Here is a 15765-nt window from a genome sequence, read left to right on the forward strand (position 1 = left end):
GGGAGCCATGGGCTAAATAGGCTCTGTGTCCCCACTTCTGGGCCTCTTCCCACTCTGTAAGGTCTGGGTGAAAACCCACAGTCCTGTGTAGATGGCTTGGCCTCTCCTTTCACCTTGAGGACCCAATCCAGTGCACACATAAGTCAGGTGGAAGTATTAAGATTTTGTAAATGGTCCTCTTCATACAAAAAGGTAGGAGAGGAAAGCTGAGCAATTACCATTAAGAAACAAAATGTTTAATTTGATTTTTAAAATTTATGCTGAGATCAGATGTGAACTGTTTTGAAACAAACAAAGATTGAGACAAAAGAGGGAATACGATCAGTAAATTGACAAAATGTCAATGAGATTTCTACTAGTAGTAGGGAGGAGAATTGTTTCCTGCCTAAGTAGTAAAAAAAATAGTTTTTTCTTGAAGTCATTTTTCTCTCGTTCTCTTTTTGTACTAAGCACGCTAAATTACATTGTAAGTGTAAACTACAATTTTCCTGATTAGATTATAATTTGAATTTATTGGACTGTGATTATACCAACAAGAAAATATTTAACAATGCTCTTCCTTGTCTCCAATAATTCTTTACAACATGCTATTTAAAAACTTTCAATTCAAAATCTATCTTTCAGCAACTTTATCACAGCAAATTACATTTCTCCATTTTTTGTAATATAGTCAAAAGATAACATTCCTTATTCCCTGGATTCTAAAAATCCCACCTGTGAGCCAACGTTTTGCTGTTCAAATGTGATTATTCCAGTCTGACAGAGTTACCACAGCTATTGGACTCAAAAAGAACTCCAAACTTGATACATTGGTACAAAAACCAACGTTCCTATGTTTAATAAAATAACACATTATATATGCACCTGAATTCATACTTGATTTAATATGACTTCTGGCAATAAACTATGTTGGAAAACCTTTTCTAAGTGCAGTCATTTAACAGGAATGATACGGAATCAATTAATTTGAGTGTAAGTTAACTTACGTTGTGTGACACTTCAATATTTAGAAACACTGTATTTAAATATGTCTCCAATTAATTTTGTCATAGATTAATACAATCTAGGTTGGAAGAGACAATTGCAATAATCTAGTCTGACCTCTTGTATAACAGAGGTCATAGAATTTTCCACAAATAATTGCTAGAACATTTTCTTTACTTACTTTTAAGGGTTTTTTCAGGTAGTGAGTTTTACATTTAAATAAATATAAATAAAAATGAATTAATACATTGAAAAATAAGAGTGCTCACATGCCATAATTACCAGAAAATTCACTTATTTTCATTGCCATACTACAATGTAGTAATGCAATGAATTCCTCTTAACACAGACATTGACAAACTTAATTCTCTTAAGTGATCTCAAGTGGTGCTTAAGCCTTTTGTTGAAATTCTGCATAAGTGAATATCTGCTTTAATTTGTAAGTATGGGAAAGACCCCATTTTATTTGAAAAATTAAAAATAAACAACTGATTCCTTGTGAGTTACTTTGAAATAGTTTATAATTACATTTACATTTCTTATATATTCTGTGTGTTCTGTGTGTACACTTTGAGACTGAAGACATTTTAAAACTTGACCAGTGTTTGTTTTAAAAATAAGAACAGTTACTGCTCCTTATTCCTCAGGTTAATTTGTGCTTCAGTCAGAAGGAGAGGAATACAAATTCATCTAAGGAATAAGGATTTGGAACCATTAGGAAACAGATAGAGAAGAGAGAATATCACAATCGTATGATATGATATGACATGTATAAAATTCCATGCCTTGAATACTGTGTGCCATTCTGATTGTCCCAACTGAGAAAAGATATCAGAATTGGAAAAGGCATAGAATTGTCCATAGAGAAGGACAATTACAAATGTTTAAGGATATGATACTGCTTCTGAAAAAGGAGAGAGTAAACAGATTGGGACTTTTCAACTTGGAAAAGAGACACAACCGGGGAGAGGGGATGACAGAAATTTGCCAAATCATGGCTGGTGACTAAAGAAAGTGACTAAGAAAGTGTTATGTACTCCTTCACATAAGACCAGAACCAGGCATACCCAAATGAAATTTAAAATAAGCAAAAAGAAGCACTTTTTCACACAGTGTATAGTAAATTTGTGGAACTCATTATTAGGGGATGTAGTGAAAGTCAAAAGTATAATGGGATTCAAAATTTATATAAATTCTTATAAATCTCAGAAGTTTAATTATTAGCAGATACCTTCAATAACGAAGACCAAATTAAGGGAATTGTGCAAATGTTCATATAGAATCAAAGATGTTTTAATTGAATTTGCTGTATTTTGCCCCCATATGCTACTTAGCTCTCTTTGTCTTCAATGGGAGTTGCACATTTATATCTCAGAGTATAATGCAGTGTATTTTCCATGAGGGTTTCTTTTAAAGTATGGATTCCCAAAACTCTTTCATAATGTACAACACTTATTAACAGAGAGCCAACCTTCTGAACAGCTGCTTTCCTTGTCATCATGTGGCCGACCTCCTCCTAGTGTGATCAAATAACATGCCTGTGGCAACAATTGTTGGCATGGAATATTAATCTCAGCAAATGCATTGGATGTATTTTTATCTGTATTTTAGTGTGTTTGAGTAGTTGGAAACAAGGAGAAGCCAGCACATTGTGCTTAGGATGTTCTTCTTGAACCATCACCAAGTGTTCTTTGGAACACTGTTGGTCAACATAGAACAGCTTTTGGAGATCCCAGGCGCAGACTGAAACCATCTGAAGTACTAAGGCCAGGTTAAATATAATGCTTTGACGATGCTGTCAAATTCACATCTTCAGAGGCTGCGCTGTTCACTGCCTCTTTAGTAGTAATTGTAAAAAGACAAGTCAGTCCCAGCTAGAAGAGACTGGAGAAAAAATGACTCACCAGGCAACGATCCTCATTTCTAAGCTTGGAAAAAGCTTGGGCCTATTCAGAGCTCTAAAGTGAGAAGAAGAAAAAAATCTACATTAGCGATAAAAATGTGGAGTATTCAAAGGATCCACCTTTGCCAACTTTAATGCTGTTATTGGTAGACGTGAAATCCCCCTTTTTAAAATGATGGGGATGGCTGCAAGCTTGGGTTATAGTCCCTTCTCCTTACACAATTCATCAGTTTCTCCAGAGAGCAAGAAGCAGCATGGTTGGCAAGTCACCATAATCATCATAAAGTAGTAGGAACTGGGTAGCATTCTTCACTGTGCTGAGACAGGCTGTTACAGTGAGGAAGGAGCAGAGAGTGAGTGCCTTTTCGGCCTTAAGCCTGTACTGTGCTCATACCATCCCTTCCCCCAACTTAATCTTCAGCACAACAGTGATAGGATTTGTGGTGGTACTCCTGGAAAATGGGGTAGATTTTATGAGGAATGGGGCAATCCAGGGTTGTGCACATTCATCATCCTAAATCTGTAAACTTTCATGGTTTGAGTGTGATCGGGATTCTAGCTTACTTGTTCCCAAAAGGTACTGTGTAGAGTTGGCCTTGGAATTTCCAGCCATCTACGACGGGTTCAGTACCTACCATTCATACGTTCAGAGAGCCCAAGTGATATTTATTATGATAATATATCTACTAAGGCTTTTTCAGTCTAAGAAATTTCACAACAGATAAATTAGAATGCATATGACTTTTTTCTATTCCCATTTTCTTTCCCCACAGAAACCTGGAGAGGAGCCACCAGAGGAGGATGAAGGCATTAAAAGAGTTGATCCACTACACCAGCTTATCCTGCTTTTCAGTCGAACAGCCTTAACGGAAAAATGGTACGGCTGGCATAGGAGCTGTAAACATTTCTGCAAAATTTCTAGCTGCTTCCATTTCCAATTGCATCTGTTTGCCCTGCAGTGTCACATATGCAAACAGTGTAGCTAAGCAAACGCTAACAGATTTGCACGTGTTTGCACATGTGGGGCCTGATTCTTAATGACATTGCCATGGTGGCAAAGAGAGGCCTTAGCATAATTGAGAAGCAAGCACATGGAATTTTCTGCAAACAAATGAATGTCTCCAAACTTTTATGTCACGTTTATGGTTGCTGTTGAAAATCCATCTTGGGGTGTACTCAGTCATGTCTGTAGTCCACATTGAAAGTTACGCCCACAGCTTACCAGTTAAGTTATCTGAAAATGCTAGATTTACCATGCAGATAGCAGTAACTCCTAACAATCTGATAACTAAAAAAGGTTATAAAAAAACCTAATATCAGTTTGTTCAGTACTATATGTGCAGTCAATTTCACTGTTCAACTTGTATTAGTTTATTAGTTTCTTCCCTTCCGGAAAAGACCTTTGTAGGGGAATAGAAATACCCTTATAAGTGTGAAAGGGACTTAAAACCAAAAATTCAGGACATGCTATTTAAAATATGTGCTGGTATAAAGTAGAATTATAAAATTGTTCAATTTTTCCTGTTGTCCCCTGAATATTTGAGGGTTTCAATTGTTTATGGAGTTGCTGTATTACGTTAATGATCACAGTGTATGTCTGCTTTTTTACTACCCATCTATTCCCTAGCAAACTGGAAGAAGATTTCCTGTATATGGCATATGCTGACATTATGGCAAAGGTAACTTCCCCCCATCTTTTCAATTAACTTATTAATGACATTAATGACTGAATGTAAGGGAGATTGAGAGAATTTTAGTGTATATCAGGCTGGAGACAAATGATTTTTAAGCAAACTTTATTTGTGAATGTTTTGTTTTTACATGGTCTCAGAGCTGTCATGATGAAGAGGATGATGATGGTGAAGAAGAAGTGAAGAGTTTTGAAGTAAGTTTGAAGTCCTCTTTTTGTTTCTTGTTTCACATTAGACATTATTTCATAGCATCTAACTAACGTTTATTTTCCTTGCTTCATGGCTTCCTGCAGCTTTTTATGTAAATGAATGGCAAGTCAGAAGCTTGAGAAATAAGTGTCATCAGATTAATAGTAGTAAAACAGAAAGAGAAAAGATAATGTTACATAATTATACATACACATGCACACTTTACATTCTATGTATAAAACTGAGTGAACCTTATGAGTTAGTTTGAACAAACTTGTAACAACTCTGTTACTGTCTTGAACCACAAATCATTCTGAAAATCTGATGAGAACAATCTGACAAGATTGCCAATTGTGACTGAGTTTGAATGGGTAAGAGATATTGGAAAAGTAGTATTTATTGTGCTAATAGTATTGTGTACCTGGTAACAGTAATTCATAAATTATTTGCATTTCCATTTATGAAGTATTGACTATTAAGAAAATGTCAATAATTATCCACAGTTAGCACAAATTATTTCCAATATTTTTGATAGGAAAGTAACTCAGACACTACATTATGTTTACTGTAGATTAATATTCAGACACTACACTATATTTACTGTAGATTAATGTTACCTTTTCATAGTAATCACTACATGAGAGTACACATGGTCTTATGACTATGCAAAACAAGAGATTTGCATATGTTTGATCAATCAGTTATCTGAAAATATTTCTGGATACTTTTTCTTATTGCTATTTCACTTCTTGTCCTCACCCTTCCTAAAGGTCACAGGATCTCAACGCAGCAAGGTAAAAAAAAAATGTGTGTATTTGTCTGGGTCTAATTTCATGACTTTTAGCTTTGTTAGATCCCACATCTTGGATAAGTTCATATAAAGGGTCTTTAAAATATTTCTAACTATTTTCAGATTTCGCATAATGGATCTTCACAGTGCTCTTCATCTGTACAAAAATATATTCTTCTTTAAACTCCAAGGATTAATAACATGAAACTTTTTGACATTATTAAATACAAAAACATTTTCCCTTGTACGGAAAATGGAATAACCTTTGCTTTTTAAGGTAATATGAAACAAATAAAAAAATCTTGCCTATGATACTTTTAAAAAATTGATTGCTGTACATAATTTCCAATTGTCACTATTTAATTTTTATAGTTGCAACAGTTCTTCTTCAGATTGGAAGTGAAGACAGTCATACTTTTGCTTTCTTTTAACAAACCACCTTTGAGTGGTACTATATTAATAATCCAAGAACATTCTGGTGATTCATCCAACAAAGTTATAGTTTCAGTGTTCTTCATGGCATAATATCAAGTGTCTTACTGTTTTTGAAATTTAAATTCGTCGGGCTATTTTGGCAGTCCTTCTGAACTCCTCTACTAATTGAAAGACCTAAATATAGAATTGTAGATTAAGTGACTGTTGGTCATTTAATCTAAAATATTTGTAACATGTTCAATGAAAATGGCCATCATTATCTTCAGTCTTCATTATGAAATGCCAGGTAGCAACTCCTTTGTTAGGATTGCAAACTAAAATGGTCTTAAAATTGGGGGATTTATGGCTTTTTGAGAAAAACAGGAGGTAGACAGGTGGTGCGAAACTTTACACAGAGTTAGTTTTTATACCTATTATATATCCTATAAAAGCTTTGTATGGTTTCCCTTCATACATTTGTAATAGAAGCCTTTGAATTTCACATCCAGATGAAGTTTTTGCTAGACACTCTTACTTAATTTTTTCTCTTTGCTGTTTTTCTCTAAGATCACTAACTGCCCAGTTACAAAGATATGTATATAATCCTGTGAAGTCCTTGGTTCTATTTAATAAAAAGTGTTTCCAATCAAAATGCCTCCCTTGGCTGAATACAAACTGATCTTCACCAAGTATGTTATATACTAGGCTCAAAAGCAGGATGAAAACCACTGTTCCTCTTTGTAAAATAAATCAGTTTAATATGGGATGAGGAGAAAAGGAAAGAAGAGTAACAGATGGCACCATTTGGCTATTAACATATTTATTGATTTTTACAGTGTGCAAATCACCAAGCGGCAGGACATGTATACTGAAACTTATATTGTTTAATACCTGATCATTCGATTAGACCCTCATCTTAGGATCCAGCTCTTTAGAGTTAATCAGTATTGTAGTCTTAGGAGTAGCTTAAGTAAACAGAGTTCTGAAAGTGAAGTCAAGTTCTGTCTTCCCCCAGTCTAGATGAGCCCCAAGTGAGAACCATTTCTTAGAGAAATGTTAACAATTTAAATCAGTATTTCTTATTAGCTTTCACCATTTCTGCGGGACGTGAATCCCATTCTGAAATTGCTCCTCCATCTCTTCCAAAACACAGTGGGCAAAAAGCATCCTTGGATGATGTGAGAGCACATTTTGTCCCCTGCTCCAGAGGTACAGGTGAAAGTGCCTTAAAGGGCATTGGAGAATTTTCTGATAGCTTTTCCTAACACAGTGGCTGCTCTGATTCAATGGCAAGGTACATATTAGTCTCTAGAGGCACAATGGTTGTGTTTTCGATACCTAACACAGAACTGCCTTCCCCTATTTTAAAAAAAAGGGTGAAAAACAAAATTGTGTTTTACCTATTTAATAGCACCAAATTTCCAAAAAATAATCTCTAAAACTTAACCTGCAGAAATCTGGATGTATCTGTTTAAGAGCAAAATGTGCATTTGCATGTTCAAACAGGATGGTTAACTGCTCGGTTACCCTGTTTGTGTGTGCAAATACTGTTTTCTTGCGTTGTTGCAGGCACAATTTCAGAGGACACTTTGATGAACATTTGGTCCTTAGTTGGTAAGTTGAAGATTTTTGAGCAGCCTATTAGAGACCTGCATTACAAAACAACATTTGCTTGGCTCTTTTGAAGAATTTTTAATGTATGGTTTAAAAGAGCAAAATAAACACAAAAATGATTCAAATTGTTTCTGACAGTTAATAGAATTTAGATGATTTCTGGCTCACAGAGCAAGATGCAGAAATCTTGCCTGTTCAAGTCGGTATAATGGTGGGGAACTAAAAACCAAATTTGCCTTCCCATATTGCATGATGAACTTCTATCATGACCCCAGTATGCATATCTGGAGGAAAAATTATGTCTCTTGATTATTTTGATAGCTGAAGGAGACATCCTGAGATTTGCTTGTATGGCATGTTTTAAATGATCTCTCCCAAATTTATTTTATGTAACTAAGGTTCGTTCCATTGAAATGATCCAGACATTTAATTTTATTTCTTGCCAGAAGCTTTGTATATAGAAAATAAAAGCACTTAGACATACCACATGCCCAGATGTCACTTTTATTATACATTCAATTTTATTTTTCTAAAATCTCTCATTTTGGTTCAGTGATTTCTTCATCAAATGTACACACATTCTAGACATAGCTCTGTTTCAGATAGTCTCTACATACTTTATAAAATCAAATCCCCAAAAATTGACTTTATCAACAAAGAAACTAATATTGACATTACACAAATTCTAGCCTAAGAGTTCATCCTGTATATAGCTGTTTCAAGAGTTTCTCCTGATGGACCTCTCTATGCAAGATTCTGGAGTTAACTGGATCTGTGAAAGGAATCAGTGTTTTCTTGAAGAAAATATAGTTGGCAAATATGTAATTTCTTGCAAGAGAGTTGATTTTCTGAGCAAAATTGTGTTCACTGACAGGAATGGTGAAATATCACCCAAGAAAATCTGTATAAATGTAGAGCCCCAAATTTGCTACTAAATATTTATATCTCCCATTACGATCAAAGGGAGAATGCAGTATTTGGCATTCTGAGTATGCATGCTAACATTTTGAAGTGAAAAATTGGTGTTTGTTGCATTCCTTTATGCACAGCTTAAGTGCATAAAGCTGTAAGTTGTTCTAAACAAAGTACCCCATGTTGTACACTGGCATTTTGAAAAAAACAACAACCCAACTTCTGACATTGTGCCTGTATAACAAATACAAGATCAGGAAAAGATATGTTACTTGTCAGAAAAAACCAGTAGTTTTTCTCTGTCATAGATCATTTCCCCCTACTCTAGCCACATTCTTGAATAATGGGGGGAGGGAGAGATTATTGGAAGAAGAGATCCTTTTATCATAGGCTAGGGAGCACAAGTAGAGCTACTCCGAAGGTGGTGTTGGGCCTATTATTGATCTTTGTCTGCTGCACAGGGAACATTAGCTAGTGAATGTGCCAAATTCACTAGTTGTGCGTACGTCATGTCAGAGGCTTTGTCTAGACTATATGGCTCTGTCGACAGAGCCATGTAAACTAGTTTACCCGGCATAGGCAAAGAAGCGGGGATTTAAATAATCCCCGCTTCATTAAAATAAACATGGCCATCATGCTGTGTCGACGATCAGCTGATTCAGCACAGCGTGGCGGTCTAGTGGCAGATCTGTCAGCTGGGGAAGCCTTTGCCGACCGATCCTTTATGCCTCTTGAAACGAGGTTTTAAGGCTTCTTTGCCTATGCCAGGTAAACTAGTTTACATGGCTCTGTCAATGGAGCCATGTAGTCTAGATATACCCAAAGGGTGTGGGACCGGGAATAATCCTCTGAAGCTGGGCTGCATGGGTGGGTCAAACCTTCTGTATGAGTTCTCAAAGCCTATACACTTCCCCTGCTATAGCACAAAGGAACCAAACTGGTTCTGGCTAGGCCTACATAGTCAAAGAGAAGAGGGGAAAATGCCTCTCTGATACAGATATGACTCTATAATCCAGTTTGTTTGCATCAATGTGAGATGGGTAACTTTCTTATCTGTCTCCTGGTTATTTTTAAGAGTATGGGTGGAACCTTTCTAGTCCAGAACCCTCAGGACCTGACTAGTGTTCAACCAGAGAATTTGCCAAACCACAGGGGATCAATAATGTCTAGCTGCATTACCAACACTTCCACTGCTTACTGGGCTCTTAGAAGACATTTGGGGTAAATTAGAGCTAAATAACAGAACAGAACACTGAGAGCCAGGACTGGTGGCTGTAAACAAACTTTATGGGACCATAGGAGACTTGGCCACCCCCATGATAAGTGGACATCCTGCTAACTAAAATCATGCTGGCCCATGAAAGTTGCTGGACTTGAGAGGTTCAACCTGCAGTTATGTGATTGTTACTGAGCATATCCAAATATGCAGAGTGTTTCAGTTCCCCCAGCTGGGAAGGAGAGATTGAGGTAACATTTCAAATTATTGTAGACTCAACTCTGCTAAACAGGTTCTCATCTTGAATTGTAAAAATGTTTGTAAAAATCTTCGGACTGTTTTAATAATAGTTCTGCAAAAAACATAATTTGCAACTAATTGAAAGATAATGAGAAGTCTGTGGCAGATGGGGGTATGACTACACTATACTCCAAAATAGCTTGTTTCAAAATAGTGCGTCTACACTAAAGGGAAGCCTCGAAATTAGTCCGAGGCAGGCTCCCCTAATGTGGGTGTGCTACCTTGATTTAGAGCCCCAAGAAGCACTAGGGAATGGGTTCCCAAACTGGGGGGCGTGTCATCCTGGGGGAGGGCATGAACAAATTCCAGGCTCTTACCCCCATCAATTCTCCTCCCCCCCCCATAAGTTTTGCTGCTACTTTTTTTTGTTGTTTTGTTTTTCGGCCCTGGTCAGTTATTTATTTATTTATTTTTTTTGCTCAACAGGTTTCGCTGTTATTGGGTGTGTGTGTGTGAGGGTTTGTCAAAAATCAAAAAGGGGGCACGATGCCGAAAAGTTTGGGAACCATTGCATGACTAGGGAATAATTACTTTGAATGGCCCTGGGGAGGAGCTATTTCGAAACAGCAGCAGTGGAGCATCCACACTACAGCTACTTTGAAATAGCAGTTTGGGAAGAGGTGTTATTCCTCATGGAATGAGGTTTACAGATGTCAGAATATTTCGAAATGTGTTTTGAAATAACAGAATTACTGTGTAGACACACACATTGTTATTTCGGAACAATAGTAGTTATTCTGAAATAATGCTGTTGTGTAAATGAACCCTTAGAGACTAACAAAAATATACCATTCCTCATTCCTGAGGCATAAACAAAAAAGTTAATTGACATAATGTATAACTTTATAAGTTGTTTAAGGGCATGTATCTTAGTAACCAGAGAAGATGTAGCTTTGCAAGCTAGCTCACAGAGTGCTTTTCTTTTTAGAGCAAGTTTGTAATCAAATCCATGCCTATATATTTGAATAGGAAGGTGTGATTTCATTAAATCAACAGTGCAAATATAACACACCTACAACATTTCAAATAAGTATATGGGGAAAAGAAACATGAAAGAAAACAATATTGATTTAAGTATTTGGGGATGAAGTTGCAAAGTCATCCCAAAGCTAATATCAAAATGAAAGCAATAAAGATGTTAAGGCAAGTCTGTGTGGAGACACTGCAGCCAAATGCAACTAAATTAAGTGTGCTTTACTCTGAATTTCTTTGTTCCTGTAGTTTTAGCTCTATCTTAATGCTCACTGAATGCAGAATAGCATTTTGTTTGATATCGTCTTTGGTCAATTACAAGTATTTAAACACATGCACACATCATATAATTACATATATTCAAAATATAGATATGACATTATGCAATTAAAAAGGGTTTTCAGTTCAAAATCTGTTAATCCAAACAACTGGAATGGGTTATGCAACTCTAACTCTTCCCTCAGAGGTATTCCTTTGCAACCTATCAACCCATGATCACATAGTATTTCTCAAAATCTTACTATATAATATCATATAACATTTTTCCTATCTGTGCATCTATTGGGATAGGACCAACAGAGCCAGTGATATTACTAATACATTGTCTAAGTGCTATTGGTTGATGCTTGTCACACATCATCTTTAAAATTCATTACTTTTTAATAGACAATAATTGACATTGTAGTCTCTTTATTATTTAAAAAGAAGTACTGCAGATCTGTACTGCAGATTTGTTTTTCATAGAATCATAGAATACTAGGACTGGAAGGGACCTTGAGAGGTATTCTAGTCTAGTCCTCTGCCCTCATGGCAGGACCAAATACTGTCTAGACCATCCCTGATAGACATTTATCTAACCTACTCTTAAATATCTCCAGAGATGGGGATTCCACAACTTCCCTGGGCAATTTATTCCAGTGTTTGACTACCCTGACAGTTAGGAACTTTTTCCCAATGTCCAACCTAAACCTCCTCTGGGATGGAAAGATAGGAAGAATTTAAACAGAAAGCAAATCTTGAAGAAGAAATCATTTTTTTTTATAATTGCAGACAATATTTTTGTGATGCTTACTTTCAGGATGAATCTACTATAATTTAATGATACATATGCCTGCCTGTAGGTGCTGCTTAGCTGGTCTCTGAATTTGTTTTTGCCTCCTCATTTTCATTCTTTGTAGTCTGTGCTTTGAAAAATTCCTTTTGTGTTATGATATTCTGTATAATGCCAACAGGATGCCAGCATAGAAAAGATGTTGCAGCTCAGCTAAGTATTATATCAGCAATATGTTTTTTTAAGTAGAAGAAAAGCTAAATCTGGTGGGACCAGATTTCCAACAGCAAGAGATTGCAGTACTTACATTATTTTGTGTCAAGCAAAATGGGAAAAAATCATCTTACATATGCATGCACACAAACACACTGAAGCCTTCATTTTACGCCTTGAGTAATGACTGTGCTACAGTTCATTTACTTTCCTTATGTATATGTCAACATGTGTGATTTAGAATTAGATATAGACTTATTCCAGAGATTATAATGTAAAATGAAGCAAATTTAAAGGTTTAATTTAAAAGATTTTTTTAAGATATCCTGAAGTATTTTGGACACTTTGCTTTAGTAAGGACCGTGGAATACTATTTATTCTCTGCATTGGCTTGTCTCCAGCATGCAAGATGGGGGATACCTTCAGGGGTTCAGAATAGGGGAGATCTTTGAAAGCAAATAACGTAAGAATAAATTAAAGGAAAAGTGATCATTGCAGAATAAACTGGAAATAACAGGTTTTTTCCCTTTTTGTCTTCTTTCTAGTTATTCTATTTTAATCTTCCCTTCAGTTATTTCAGACTTTCCAAACGTGGCCATAACTTTTTATATAATTTTATAGAACTACTGCCACTTAGTTCCTGCAGCTATGACAAAAGAATTAGTTGGCTATTTCTGGGACTTGAAGCTGGGCCTCTATATCTGATAGCACAAGTGTCTACTGCTTGAGGCCAGCTCCATTACTTGAACTGCAGTAGTGGACTCAAACCTTTCTATGTGAGGGTACGTCTAGACTACATGCGTCTGTCGCCAGAGGTATGTAGATTAGGCTACCAGACATAGGAAAATGAAGCGGCGATTTAAATAATCGCCGCTTCATTTAAATTGACATGGCTGCTGCTCTGAGCCGACAAACAGCTGATCAGCTGTTTGTCGGCTCAGCGCGATAGTCTGGACGCGCGGGTGTCGACATCAAAGGTATTTGTCGACCACCCAGGTAAACCTCATCCCAGGAGTCAGACGTACCCTGAGATACCTACTAGAAAGAGACAGAGACCGATGCTTTATTTGTGGTACTCCCTGAGTTACAAACATAAGACTTAGGAACATCTGCACATACAAACAAAAGTTCACCTCAGGCAGGAACATACTTAAGACTGAGGGGACAATGCAGTATTGTTAAACTGGTGCCCCTATGCCCAAAGGCAGCCGAAGGGAGGGGGGCTGATGATTTTTGAGAGGTGTGATCTTATCTCCAGAAACACACTACTGAAATATTTTAAAGGACATTTTAAATGAAGGTCCTGTTGACTAACACAGTAAATTCAGAAACTGACAGTATATAATAGAGGTTGGCAAATGCCTGTTAAATGGCTTCATTACCACTTGAATGGCTCTTTCACAGGTTCTGTGTTCTGCTAATAGGTCTGGCAGACATTCTGAGTTTTAAGTTAACTAGAACCTCTCTGAAGGAAGCAGAGCCACACAGAACAGGGATAGGAAGAGGTGGGTGGACATTTGAGACCCAGTGGTGCCCCAAATTTTCAGATGCCCTATGCAACTGTGAGTTCTATGTATGGGTAAGAATGGCCCTCACCTCAGGGGAAGCATGTAAGAAGGCACAGGTGATGGTGAGCAGCTCAACTGTTGGCCAGAGGACTCAGGAGGAGCAATGGGTGGCCAAGCAGTCAGCTGCTAGAGAGTAGTGGTGCTTTGAAAGAGAAATTGCTGCTTCTCTCCAAGTGCCTTCTGGTGAATTGGGTGCAGCCTGTGGGGGTGGGTGGGGAAGGGAGGGTATCTGGGGGATGAGGCAGGCCATTATTTTTCATTGCAAATAACCTGTATTTTAGCTACTTTGTGGGCTTTTAAATAGGCTTTTGTGGGCTAGCTTGGGAGCCTGACTACTATTTATAACATTGTTTCTATGGGAAAATGCATTCTTAGTTCAAACACCTGACTTACAAATGAACATTTGAAACTCAACTAGTGTTTCCTGTAAGCTGAGCATTTGGGTAGGCACCCAGGAGAGATTCATAGCAGAGTACCCACAGCTGGTAGAATGTGTTTGCATTGGTGATGCACAGCCACATATGCATTGGTTCACATAATACAATGTATTCTGCATATGGATGGAAAAAGTAAGATGGAATACTAAATACAACCTGTTTGTAAGTTGAGGACTTCCTGTATATAATATTCCAGAGCTCAAGTGGTGTCACTTTCTGCTCACACATAATATCCCCTGGTTCCCTACAGTATCCTCCTGCTTGAAAATTTGAGTTAACATTTTACCAGACTTATATTGGGCAAATACGAATGTTTTGTCCAAATTAATCCTGGGTATGAGTCCAGGACTTTGAAAGGTCTATGGAGGCTTTATACATTTGTTTACAAAAAACCTGCATCAAATCAAATTTGTTCTTTAGCCACTTGATAAAGATCTATAAAGAATTGGGCTTCAGCACGTATAGAACTACTTAAGAATAAATTATGCTTTATTCAGAGAGAATGGGATCAGTCAGCTACATTATCATTTTAAAAATGAATTTATAATGCCTGGTAAAAAAAAATAGTTGTAAAGCCCTTAGACACCTACAAGATGCTGTAAACAGCATAACATCTATAAATAGTCTTGATTCTCAAATAGTAGACAAGTAACCAGAGAAATTATGAGAATTTTCAAGACCATTTTTCAATATGCAGTACCAGTGGCTTGAAGAAGGCTACTGAAAATGGGAAAATAAATAAACCATGAACTTTAGGCCCATCTCTGGTCCTTGGAAGAGAGGGGCCTACGACTCATATTTTTAAACCAGTCTGTCTCAAAGTATTTGTAAATAGCCACTCTTCTTACAGATTAATTGCATGTACCAATCCTAACTTTGAAATATTTGACAAGAATGGCCTTTTACGCAAGACTCCTTTCTTCTAGCATTCAGCTTTAGTGACTAAAAATATTATTCCTTCATTAGATCTTCAAAATCACTAGCTGATCACAAAAGAACAAACTTCTCTTGATACGTTGAAGTGGGAGTGTAGACCCACACAAAGAAAACTGTATACACTAAAAAATAGAACATTTGGATAATTTTAGTCTTTTGAATAAGTATGGTCCATAGTACAACAAAAAACCAAGCAAACAATCCAAAGAAATGAGCAAGAAACATCAGAAACCTTGGGCATTCACTTACCCACAGAAAATATTTATAGGTAAAGTTTAGACATTACAAATTGTCTTCCTGTATGGAGAGCTGGTGGTTAACATTAAAAATGTAAACATTTGCCAGCAATTGCAAACCTGTAATATTTTGATTGACTGTAATTATTACATATTCTAAGGATAGGTAAAAGTATAATATCTCAGCTATCACTTTAGCCTAACTATAAGTAAATTAATTGTTAGTTGTGATACAGATACAGGGCAGAGCTAGCTTCTTCCTTTGCCAAATGGTTGATTTAGAAAAAATGTTATAATTTTAAACAGACTCTACTTTTGATGAAGATGACAAAGGAGCCT

At 36.6% G+C, this 15765-nt stretch overlaps 1 protein-coding gene across 1 annotated transcript in view; it reads left to right on the top strand.

Moving 5' to 3' along the window:
- RYR2 (ryanodine receptor 2) overlaps positions 1 to 15765 on the top strand; it is a 648519-nt gene that overhangs the window by 541946 nt on the left and 90808 nt on the right. Inside the window, exons 78-81 of the mRNA XM_075924816.1 lie at positions 3661 to 3764; positions 4515 to 4566; positions 4719 to 4772; positions 5538 to 5561. Of these exons, the coding sequence (XP_075780931.1) occupies positions 3661 to 3764; positions 4515 to 4566; positions 4719 to 4772; positions 5538 to 5561 (234 nt within the window). The remainder of the gene's footprint in view (positions 1 to 3660; positions 3765 to 4514; positions 4567 to 4718; positions 4773 to 5537; positions 5562 to 15765) is intronic.

The sequence above is a fragment of the Pelodiscus sinensis genome, chromosome 3 (assembly GCF_049634645.1).
Source record: "Pelodiscus sinensis isolate JC-2024 chromosome 3, ASM4963464v1, whole genome shotgun sequence".
In the NCBI taxonomy this organism is placed as follows: domain Eukaryota; kingdom Metazoa; phylum Chordata; order Testudines; family Trionychidae; genus Pelodiscus; species Pelodiscus sinensis.